The sequence below is a fragment of the Aplysia californica genome, unplaced genomic scaffold (assembly GCF_000002075.1).
Source record: "Aplysia californica isolate F4 #8 unplaced genomic scaffold, AplCal3.0 scaffold00852, whole genome shotgun sequence".
NCBI lineage: Eukaryota > Metazoa > Mollusca > Gastropoda > Aplysiida > Aplysiidae > Aplysia > Aplysia californica.
In genome coordinates, this window is record NW_004798122.1 from 225,720 (window position 1) to 237,662 (window position 11,943).

At 40.0% G+C, this 11,943-nt stretch overlaps 1 protein-coding gene across 1 annotated transcript; it reads right to left on the bottom strand.

Annotated features, from left to right (window-relative positions):
• Window positions 1–2,817: 2,817 nt before the first annotated feature.
• Window positions 2,818–10,757, bottom strand: LOC101848242 (glutamate-rich WD repeat-containing protein 1). The gene is made up of 6 exons (XM_005110102.3): window positions 10,543–10,757; window positions 7,995–8,305; window positions 7,275–7,485; window positions 6,470–6,609; window positions 3,883–4,080; window positions 2,818–3,186 (listed from the first exon to the last, which is right to left on the bottom strand). Exons 1-6 carry the CDS (start codon window positions 10,718–10,720, stop codon window positions 2,878–2,880), a joined length of 1,347 nt encoding a protein of 448 aa, XP_005110159.1. The 5' UTR covers window positions 10,721–10,757; the 3' UTR covers window positions 2,818–2,877.
• Between the last annotated feature and the right edge of the window lie 1,186 nt (window positions 10,758–11,943).

The following is an 11,943-nucleotide window of genomic DNA, read 5'->3' on the forward strand; positions in this document are numbered from 1 at the left end:
CTGCAATCTCCTCCATCAAACATCTATGACAATGGTCCCTCTGCAATCTCCTCCATCAAACATCTATGACAATGGTCCCTCTGCAATCTCCTCCATCAAACATCTATGACAATGGTCCCTCTGCAATCTCCTCCATCAAACATCTATGACAATGGTCCCTCTGCAATCTCCTCCATCAAACATCTATGACAATGGTCCCTCTGCAATCTCCTCCATCAAAATGGACAATAATTAAGGCCTAAGCTAAGAATTGACTGGCTGGGGTTATGCCCCTTCGGCAATAAGTTAGCAACACTTCCCTTCCCGATCGAAACATGACTACCTACCTGACAAAAATGTAGTCAAGAAGCGGCCGGCTTTATTTTTCCCAACGCAACATGAAATTTTTTGGCATTTCGTTTATGGGACTTTTCCTCGACTTCCCGACCCATCACGAAATTCCCGACCTGGTGGGGTGGGGACCCTGTTGACAGGTGGACGTCTTCAACAGTGTCATAATAAAATAATATATAATATTTATATATATAAAAGAAAAACATACTGTGGAAGTGGTCATTTATTTGTACTGGTGATTGTCTTTTACAGGTGGTTGTCTTTGATTATACATGAGGTGTCATATATTTCATATAATATAGCTGAATTTGTGAATTGGTTGTGCGAGAATGAGAATGTGAAATAGTTGTAGCTGTAAGTGTGAGAAATATTAAATTGGTAATGTTAATAAAAATATCAGTTTTGCAAATAAATTGTGTTTGTCTTGTTTGTAATTTTATACATATTGTTAAACATGTCCTTAAAATACAATAGAAGCTCCTTGTGGGTGGTTGGCGGGTGCTCTGGTGTGGTTTGCTTCCCTGAGTGGAGAGGAATTTTGTCCGTCTTTCTGCCGAGGCATTGTTTCCTTCTAAGCCCGGGGATAAGCAGCCTGCCTTCTAAATGGTCTAAATAGTGTCAATGGAGATGTCAAACATCTACAAAAAGAGTGGGTGGTTGGCAGGTGCTCTGGTGTGGTTTGCTCACTCTTTCTTACCTATCACACAACTATCGTCCTTATCTCTGCTCCTTTGTGTTTGGTACTCTCTTGTAACACCTCTTTATCTTCGGCCACTTATAACTTATATGAATATGACCTAATTGTGTTGCAAGTGCAGCAAAACTCTTTCTAAAACAGCCCCAAAAAAAGGTACAAAGGTGCCGGCTTAACCTTAATAACCTCTTCACTGCTGTGTAAATATATATATATATATACATGTTAAATAAGATTTTTTTTTCTACTGGCCTTTAGAGGAAATAGGACCTATTATAGCTCGTTCACTTTCGTCTGGCTGCGGTTAAAACGTGCTAAAAACAAATCGCTCTGCTTAAACTTTCTGGGTTCTTGCATGCGCGTCTAAAAGTTAAACGACCAACAGAATCTAAAAGCTCATTCATAAAAGTCACTGCAAATTAAGGTTCCGACACATTTTCTTTGATACGTGAGCCTAAAGCGGGTCCAAAAAATAATAGAGAATTTACAGCATACACCTAAAACATTTAAAACTTGACATATTTTCCTAAACACCACTCTATAACTAACATTCACCTAAGAAATACAATTCAAAAGACGGGGTGAGTAATTTTTTAGATTCATGTGGAGCGTGCGGAGACGTCTAAACAGCTGAGGGATGAAATCTACAAGCTTACACTGAAATGTGGGGGCAGGGCGGTGTTACTGTCTCAAAATGAGCAATTTGTAGGCAAGGCTACTGTAAGTAATTTATTCTTGTGATCATGTGTATGCACACAGAGAGCAGTTTTTAATATAGGGCCCAAAGAGAAAAACTTTTTTTATTGCTGTGTCAAGATTTTTTGAAAACATATTTTAGTTTGGTCGCTGGCCTACAGAAGTGCCATGCAAAGTCTCGTGGGCATCGGTAAATTCCTCAATGAGTTAAAATTTTTTTAACGTGGTCAGACGAAAGTGAACCAGCTATAGGAGATATTACAGCCTGGACAGATCGCTACCCTAGAATTACGAAGTACTGTCTGCTCAGTACTTAGTTTTGAGAAATTTGGCGTAAAAAATTCTGAGTTTGACAACACTTCAAGTATTTGAGAATGGAATTCTTTGAATACTTCGATAATCTGTCCCTGTAGTTTTATGCACCCCGCATAATTTAGCAAAATTTGATCATTTTTTGCATAATTTCTGATTATTTTCCTTTATCATTCTTTGTTAAAATTAACAGAATCGCATAATTTCACATTTTTGGGCTCAGTTTGCATAATTTCAGAATTTTTCTTGCATAAAACGACGGGAACAGTATAATGACTTTGAGTAATCTCACAATCTTGATAGTATGGAGCAGATAGAACGTTTTGTTCCCAACCTCATGGTCTTCTTAGTACCAAAAAAAAAAAAAACCCCAGCAAAAAATATCAGATAGTACTTTGTAATTCTGAGGTAACGAGTAGTCTACTCTAAAAAAGGTAAAGACACTACCGCTTTGTTTAAATCCCTTAAATGAACATGTGCTCATCACGGTAAAGATTAAAGTTGGAATTTGAGGCTTGATCCTGGCACCCCTTCGTTATTGGATACGACGAGTCTGGGGTCCTTTGAGTTTAAGGAGAAAAAAAAAAGCAACATATAAACAGCGAGAGCATCAGGCTTTCTTCAAGAACGAGTTTCTGGTATGATACAAAAAGCTACGAACAAAGAAAAGACAACAAACACTTGTAATATACTCATATGCTGCAATGCCCAAAAATATAAAAAAATAATTTTAAAAAGCTTTAAAAAAAGTTTTAAAAAACAACAAAACAAAACAAAAAGTGTTATAATTTATCTGCAAAGCAATTTATTCACATAATAATTCCCAACCCTAGTCCGCCGGCTCAAACACTTATCGTTTTGAACACGTTAAAACCGCTCTGAGCCGTGGAGAAAACGAGGCCGGGGACCTGAGGGTGCCAGTGGACCTCCTTGATGTCCTTCTGGCCCAGGTGCATAAACAACAGCTGCGGCGGGACGTCCGGCTCCTCCCCGACGCTGGCCGCGCCCTCGTCCCGCTCCACGGCCACATCCCAGATGCTGACCTGGTCGTCTGATCCAGAGGCCACAAACACAGAGCTGTCCAGCGGGTTCCACTCTACCGAGGTGATGGGGCCCTTGTGGTGCTCGAAAACCGCCACCTCCACGCCGCTCTGTCAAGTACCAGGGGGAGGAGAAAAAATTAGTTATTGTATGCAGGGTTCATACTGAGCAGGAGATTCTCCCCCCCCCCCCCCCGAGATTTTTCCAAGAATTTTCAGGACCAGATTTCTTTTCCCCCCCGGACAAATAACACGTCATTTCGGAAAGAAAATTTTTCATTCAACATGCAAAAAATACATTATGGTACACCTCAGAATGAGTAAAGTCCAGGCCTTCTAAACTTGGAGGAAATATATTTACAATAGATCTAGTTAAACAATTGTTTTGTCCAAGACTGCCAATTTCCCGAAATTCCAAGTTTTTCAGTTTTCCAAGACCTGTACGAACTGTGTACGGCTTACCAGACCTGCCACTGTATGAAATCAGTAGAGCTTGCAAGTAGCAAAAAAATTTGGTGAAATCCCCAGAATAAAATGCACTGAGTAAAAAAGTGCATAAATAGTGTATACATTTCAGTGCTTGGTATTCCACATCAATCCCCAACCTGCCCTGCCCCCCCCCCCCCCCCACCAAAAAACCCCCAACAACCATGAAGAAGCTAGCAAAAGTTTCCAACCCTGAGCTCAGACCGGCTTCTTAGGTAAGCAAATTATAGAGAGAAATAAAAATTCCGTGACAACATGGTAAAAGCTGAGACCACAGTAGTCACTGTGGGAAACCAAAAATCCATACCGATCAAAACTCACCGTGAACTTTCTCAAATCCCAGATTTTAATGAGGCCGTCGTCCCCCCCTGAGATGATCAGCGGTTCGTTCTCGGACCAGTCAATCACGTTGATGTCTCTCATGTGAGCCTCCGAGGCCACCAGCTTGCAGGCCGTGTCAGGACTGGCCCGGGCGTCCCACACCCGCAGCGACTTGTCCACAGAGCACGTCATAAACACCTGAGGAGCAAAAACAATTTCCAAAACTTACATCAAACATTCGATAATATTTGTGTCACAGCGTCGTGGAATCAGGTGCTCGTCAGTTTTTTGGGCACGTGAATTTCTATTGATATCATCCGAAAGCTTTTTCGTTTGCCTTGCTTTCAAAGAAAACAATATGCATTTATCTTGAATAGAAGTAAAAATATTTACGATTGAAGGAGGCGAGGTCGCCTGGTTTCAGTGATGAAATTAGCGAGAAAATGGCCACCAAAGTATGGCAACTCTAACAGCCAAAGAGTCCTTGAAAACTGAAAAATGACATATTTTCTGCCAAGTAAAATTACCATGGAAATGTTTTTGTATGGACATAAAAGAGTTCGAGCCAAAAAACAAAGTTTGATGAAAAAATGCCTGTTTCTCCTATTTCGTTATTTTGACAAGCGCCTGATTTTACCACGATGCCTCACATTTGAAGGCTCCAGTTGAGAAACACAGACATAAAAGTAAAAAAACAATAGAGTTTCCCCCCTTGCTGCATTCTTTAAAAAATCAAACTTTATTCTCCGCAAACAAATCCCGTGGATAACCCAGTCAAGCCCTGTGCTGCTACTTAACTCACTTGCGACTGGGCCCTTTCACCAGCCACAAGCGTTGAAGACTGGCGTTTTGGGGGGTATTTCAATAAATCACCACAACTCTCAGAATTACCCTATTGTAATCATTTTTTGACATAGTAAAGTAACATTCAAGCTTAATCTAATACAAAAAACTAAAGTTGTCTAAGTCTAATACTTTAATCTGTATGATTTTTTAAAAATTGGCATGAATTTGATTTTCGAAAAATTTCCAGAGACGTGACAAGTAGAATGAAATTCACTGCAACAACAAAAATAAAAGTTCAAAGTGTTCTGGTTTGATTTGTATACATGTGCAAGTGTTTGGTGAAAATATAAAAGCTGGTCTGTGCATTGATTCAGACCCATACACTGAATTACATGAGACAGATGTACGGCACGACGTTGTGATTTCGTTGCGCGAAAAACAACACCGGTACTAGCGCTAGATCTAGCCCTAGAACTACGACTCGGGCCGTGTTCAGGTACATATCCAGGATCCTAACTATTAGACACATCATATTCTGAGACACTAGAACTAGTAAAACGCACAGAAGTATAGAAAACGGCGAAATTATGTGATTCTTGTTCATGCGACTTCTTCGACCGTTACTACGACGCGACTGTCGGATTACTATGAGCTGTATAGAAAAAAACAAAGCGCGAGTTCCGGTCTGTTCAACCCCAGTCTGGGTCACTGTCCTTCACCTTCAATAACTTAAAAACTACCAGCCCCAGAGATACGAAACGAAGTCTAAGTAGCTCAGGCTTGGCCAAACAAGGGTACGAGGCGGGTCTCGCGATCCGTGCGTGATTTGTAGAGCTAAAAAAAAATTCCAAAGTTGGTCACGCAGGGCTTGTGAGACCCGACGCGAGCGTCATGGCGGGGGTCACGCAACTGTTGTGTGACCCGTCTGAAGTGAGTTAAGGTAAAAGAAATGCTGCACTCATTTTGAGATACGGACTTTCAAACTTTGAATTCAATTTCCATTTTCTTCACTTTCTTAAAATAGGACTTACTTGGGGGGGGGGGTTCTTTCCCCACTGGAGTCTTCACTCGATAAGACATTTATTCAGAGAAACTCGGAAACAATAATGAAGTCATCAGGAGACTGATCTTTGCCTTTGAGAATCGTAGCGTTCGTTGAAAGCAATGTGAACCAAATTTATCGATAACTGCAGATAGGTAGGCTACCAGTGCAGACTCATATACACCTTGGTCATACAAACAGATACATGAAAACTGACCTGATGACACATTCAGGATATTGTGCTTCGGGGCAAAACAGAAGCAAAGAGAAATAAGGGAAGACCTCCAATATCATATATATACATTTTTATAATGAAACATTGGAAACGTAACACCCAACAGTGGTCTACAACTTCATGGAATGATACATCAGAGCAGAGTCTGTTGTGGCCAGGTGTGGGCCACCAAAAGATGAACACACACATGGTGATGGGTGACAGTGGGGGCTGCATTTAAAAAAAAAATTTTTAAATGCTGATCCAAGTTTCAGGGTTATATTCCTAAGAACAATCCATCAGGGAACACAAAGAATTTAAGTTCATTTCATTTGAAACTGTCCTGTAGTAAACATTAAATATAGTTGTACACAGTTCACTTTAGAATTATGCGAATATTTTTCTTTGAGTCATACGAAGATTAATAACGCAGGTATATAAATTTTTTTTTAAAATCCAATTTTGATTTTTTAAAAATGTTAAGCTACATCAATTCTGCCACTAACGACAGCAACATCATTTCCGTCACTAATGAAACCACTTACATTGTTTTCCTTCGGAGACCACTTGATGTCCTCCACAGACGCTGTGTGGCCCACAAAAGGCCTCTGGTCGATCTCCCACGAGCTGTTGGTCGGCTTCCACAGGAATATGTTCTTGTTGCAATCTCCTGAGAGTAAGCGACCTGAAAAACAGCAAAGTATGTCAAAGGTCGACTAATCTATAGGTATTTAGGCCAAACTGATGGGGACAGTCAGAGCTTAAAGATTAAAGTTGTGTATTACAGACATCAAAAGGCTCCCATTGGATCAGACTTATGTCGCAATATAATTTTAACAAACTGTATAAAGATTTCAGATTTAACAATCTATAACTGTTTTTGTTTGTAGAGCGTAGTAAATTGCAGAAATCTCCACTATCCATGCATTACAAATAACTGATGCAGAAAGACAGAGTGCTGCACGTAACGAAGATATGACTGAATGCTTCCCCGGAAGTTGAGATTGTTTCAGAATGCAATCACGACTGCTAGCATAATAATATAGATCATTAAAATGTATAGAACTTCCTGTTGGGTGGGTATTTGTGCTATGTATAGAATATAAATACTATATAATACAGAGGTCCACTTAAACTGAAATCACCAAAGAGCACAAAAAAGAATTGGGAATTCTATTTCCTTTTTATTTACGACAGTTTATCGATTAATCTGTAATAATGATGCTCTGATGAAGCAGACCCCACAGTACATCATCACAATCACAGGTATTTTCTTTCACGTAAAGCCAGAAACTTCTCCGTAAGAACCAGACTAACATCCAGCAGTTATTTAGATTATTGAGAACTCACCGGGATCTAGTTTCGACCACGACAGTGCGTAGCCCTCAATCTGGTGTCCGGAGAAGGAAAACAACGGAGCTACCTGACTGTGTGAGGATTCGAATTCTTTCAAGTCTTCTGCGCCGTCTAGTACGTTGACATGGGCCGTCACGTCGAAGACAAACACAACACCGTGTTCTGACCAGGAGGCAGACAGGACGTGATCGTTCACCGTCGTAGACTGCAGAAAGCAGAAATCATGAAAAAATAGGGTAAAAAAAAAAACACGAACAAAAAGAAATGAAAGTCATTTTTCAAAAAGTTGTACATTGGGCATTACTTCATTCAGTATAGAGGATGAACCTCAAGAGATATTAATCTTAAAGAACTCCCCCTCTCAAAATAAAAGAGTCAATTGAACAATTGGAAAAAAAAAAAGAAAAACTAAATTCAAAAAACAAAACAAAACCACAGTTCCCAGTAGCAATTTTACAAAGTGGAAATGGATTCCTGTACATAGGACAACTTTTGAATCTTAAGTAAAAGTAGCCTGGAAAAAAAAAGGTTACAAGATAAAAAGCACAATCTTTTTTTTTGCATTCCACATTGTCAAGCTTCAGAACTGAAAGAAGAAACTAATTTAATTTTTTTTTAAAATGTACTACAATAAATTTGTTTTTCTAAAACAACCACAAAACCCACGAAACCCAGAACAAACCCCAAAACAAAGCAGCACCTCTTTAAAGTTACCTTTATTCTATTTACACAACCGTTGTGTTTGATGTAGGTCTGGCGGAGTTGAGGCGCTTTGTTTTCACTTTCCTCATCGCTCATCCCCTCATCTTCCTCCTCCTCCTCCTCACTGTCTTCCTCGTCACTCTCTTTATCCGGGTTTTTCTCCTTCACTTGAGTTTTATGCATGTTGTACATCTTCATGAGCAAGATATAATTGAAATGTCCGGCTTCTGACTGCGTGCCCCCCAGTAGGTATGAGGAACATGGGAAACTTTCTCGTCTGCCCAGACCATCTTGGAGAACCTCAAAGCTCAAGCACGGGTCACCTGAAACCAGAAACAAAGTTTGAGTCACCAAAATACATTGGGCGAAAAAAGCCAAAACTTTACACAAAGAAAAAAACAACCATGAATTTGTCCACTGCTATTGATAAGTCTCACCTAATCTTCAAACACAAATAATTATTTCACACCCCGATTACTTAATCAAATTTCTTTGCACTATCTTTTTAGAAGAAGCAAATATCTACGAATTTAGACCAATGAGGAGCTTTGGGAAAGTCAAAGCGAAGGCATGACATGAGGCTCTTGATCCTTTTCATTAGTCCATGCCTTCCATGGAAAGTGGGTGTTATAGGGTTAGGCAGAGTCCTAATGACCTAATGCTACAGGAAAAGAAAAGTTCTGACTCCTACGTAAACCAACGGTTACCAGTTACTTTAATCATTAAAATTATTTTTAAAAAGAATTTATTTTTTAAAAATAAAAAAAGGTGGTGCCTCGCAGTGATCTGAAATCAGGGTTCTAAAATCCTGAAGATGTTCGGAGCCAACCAGCCACCGGAAGAAATCACATCAAAAGAAATTAAAGTAATTTTGGGTTCGGACTATGACTCCTAGCTTTCAATAATTGGGAACCAGCTGGCCACCACTTGCAGCTAGCTAGAGGCATTGTCACTCCAAGTCTGGGTGTAATCCTTCGCCACAGCTGGGGTAAAGAACTGGTCAAAGGGTGCATTTTCTTCCCCCTCGTCCTCATCGCTGCTGGTAGACCGAGTCCGAAAGTCATTCACACTCCCATTGTCAACACCAGCAAAGACCTGTTGTAAGAACACCTGAACCAGTCCTTGCTTTCTTAACTTTGCACTTCAAATTCTCTCATCTAAAAACTTGTTCATGCTACCGTTTACCAGCTGGTGCATAATGTCGATTCTCAAGAAGACATGAATTGGAATGCCAGTCATCATGAATTCACAAACGAAACCATACACATCTAAGATCTTGGGCTGGATCTATAAAAATAAAGTATGGAAGAGCAAAGTGTAGGCTACACAACAGAACAGTGAAATTCTATATTGTGATGTGTCTAGCTCAAAGAATACAGAGAAAGTGCCAGAGTGGGAAAATAGGGAAGGACTTTCGTAACGAGCGACCACCCTTACCCTTGGCCTTTGCTGGTGTTCAACAAACACAATAAAGAGGAGAGCTAACCCTCTATTCTACTCTGTTTGTAGGCCCGTAACGAGCGACCACTGTGAGACAGGGCAGAATTGAGGGCTAGGGGTAGGGGTAGGGGTAGGGGTAGGGATAGGGTTAGGGTTAGGAGGCCTCTTCTTTATTGTATTTGATGGGGTGGTCGCTCGTTACGGAAGTCCTTCCACTCTGACTCATAGTGGTTGCTTGTTACTACTGAAGTATCCTGAAAATAGGAATAGCATAAGTTCAGTGTCAGTTTATCTACTTAGATCTAGATCTACCTCTAGATCTAGAATCTAGAACAGAAGAGTTAGAGCTACAGTGCAGTTACATTGTGGTGGTCATATAGATTCTAGATCTAATTTATAATGAATAATAATGTGACTCATCGCATCACCCTCAACACAGGCCTATTTTCTATGATGGTATTGTACTACTAGACTATTACTTTATTAGTTTAGGAGGCCCCAACTTCTGAACTTTGATTTCAATAGGTCTCTGTTGTTATTGTTGTTGTTAGCCATCCAGTAGCATCTGAGCGTTAACTCTTCTGCATGATGCCATTCGGTAATAGTTGCATGTTTGTTCTAGATCTAATCGTTGTCGTGAGGAGTAGATCTAGATCTAGATTAGATAGAGGCAATTAGATGTGTGGGGTGGCTTGGGAAGAAAACATCCCCTTAAATCAGTTAGTTTTCTACAGAAGAACAGATGATGTTCCACTGTCTTTGAGGGGTAGTCACATATAGTGGGCAGGCAGCAGACTGCTTTACTCCAATTCGGTTGAGATGTTGGTTGAGGGGTAGATCTACATGTTGTGTTCGAAGTTGGAAGATTATGGATTGATCAATAAGTCTCTAACAGTGCACAATTTAAATCTTACAAAAATCATTTTTCGTTTGATACTTCCCGAGCCGGATAGTCTAGATCTAGATCTAGAAATCTAGAGCAAAGTGTAGGCTACACTAGATCTAGATCTAGATTCTAGATCTAGATCCAGATCTAATATCTAGATCTTCCTGAAGTTCACGAACGGTCGAAAGAAAGAGAAAGTAGAAATAGAACCATATAAAAGTCAATAAGGCCTACCTGTGGTTGCTTGATGTAACATAACATACGCAGACTCGTCAACGATAAGCTCTTCATCCTCTTCAATTTGACCTCGTCCCGGGATAAACACAGAAGATTCAGGTTCTGATTTCTTCTTCTGCTTCTTTTTGCCCTTCTTTTTGGGCACAGAAGTAGCTTCCATCGGTTCATCGGCCATGCTTGCGTGTGTTGAGTGTTGTTGTTGTTCCGGTTTCATCGGCTTCCGGTGTAAAGCTGCTATTCCCATTTCCGTCATATTCATCCAATCGTATTGATATTTGCTTACCGTTGTTACCTGTAAACAACATGGCGATGGAGTCGTTGTGGAATGGCAGGTAAGTTAATCATTATGCCTTTCGCACTTATTTTGGGGTTTCCAGAGGAATTTGGATAATTGCTTGAAGATTATGGAAAGCTAAAAAAAATAAATTATATTACAATATATTTAGGAAGAGGATATTTCGTCGAGATAGCGTGAAACTTATACAGAAACGTAAAGAGCGAAATATACAAGTTACAGCAAATTAGTGGTAATTTTTCCTTTGTGCCTTTGAAATGTCGTTGTAATTTTAGGTCAAGTCAAATCATTTTAAATTGTAGGTCCACTAAGGTGATTTTCTATTTCAGGACGGAGGTAAGAGTCGGTTTGCATTGCATTCTCAAATAATTTCCCTATCTCCCTCCTTTGGCTGTTCTGTGTTCTCAAATTTCCACCTATACTACTGACTTTCAGTTATAAAGTATAATAAAGGTTGCAACAATAACCCGCTATCGCTCGTAAGTCGTATAGCGTACTATTACGTCGTGGTTCTAGAAGACTTGATGGGCCAAATAATGTTACACGTGTTCTGGCGGTCGGGATTTATTTTCTACGCTCTCAGCCTTAATCCTTTCCAAAATAGTTCTTGTACTCTGTTAATCACCCTTCCTGTCTCGCTGCTATTCCACGCCCACCCGTTCCCTGTAATCCAGCGTCTTTAATGTCAGTCATCAGTATTTTTCGATTAGAGTGGAGTGAGAGGATTTTGATCATTTCTGTCCACTGCAGGGTCTTGTACTTGAATCTTGACCCAGCTGAGAAAATAAGAGTCCTGGAATTAGGAGTAATCACATGGGGAGACCAATAGATTTGCTTTCTTGGGATGAAATGAACAGAAGATAGTACCAGGTATATATTTTCAACTTATGCAAGAAGACGTGCCCATTTTGGAACTAGTGGGAGGGACGATCTGTTTGCAAAATCCACATGTGTGTATTGTTTAATTGTTGATGCATTTCTGGGTTGGTTTTTTTTGGTATTTCTATGTTTGGGGTTTGCTTACTAACTTACCAGCTGTACCTACCTGCCTACCTATCTACCTATCTATCTACCTGCCTACCTATCTACCTACTTCCCTTCCT

Excerpts from the sequence above, each read along its gene's own strand:
- LOC101848242 (XM_005110102.3), bottom strand. The coding sequence starts at position 10,720 with ATGGCCGATGAACCGATGGAAGCTACTTCTGTGCCCAAAAAGAAGGGC. Across the intron at positions 8,306-10,542 it reads GTTACATCAAGCAACCACAG|GTGACCCGTGCTTGAGCTTT; the intron begins GTAGGCCTTATT and ends TTCTGGTTTCAG. Across the intron at positions 4,081-6,469 it reads GGTCTCCGAAGGAAAACAAT|GTGTTTATGACGTGCTCTGT; the intron begins GTAAGTGGTTTC and ends TTTGCTCCTCAG.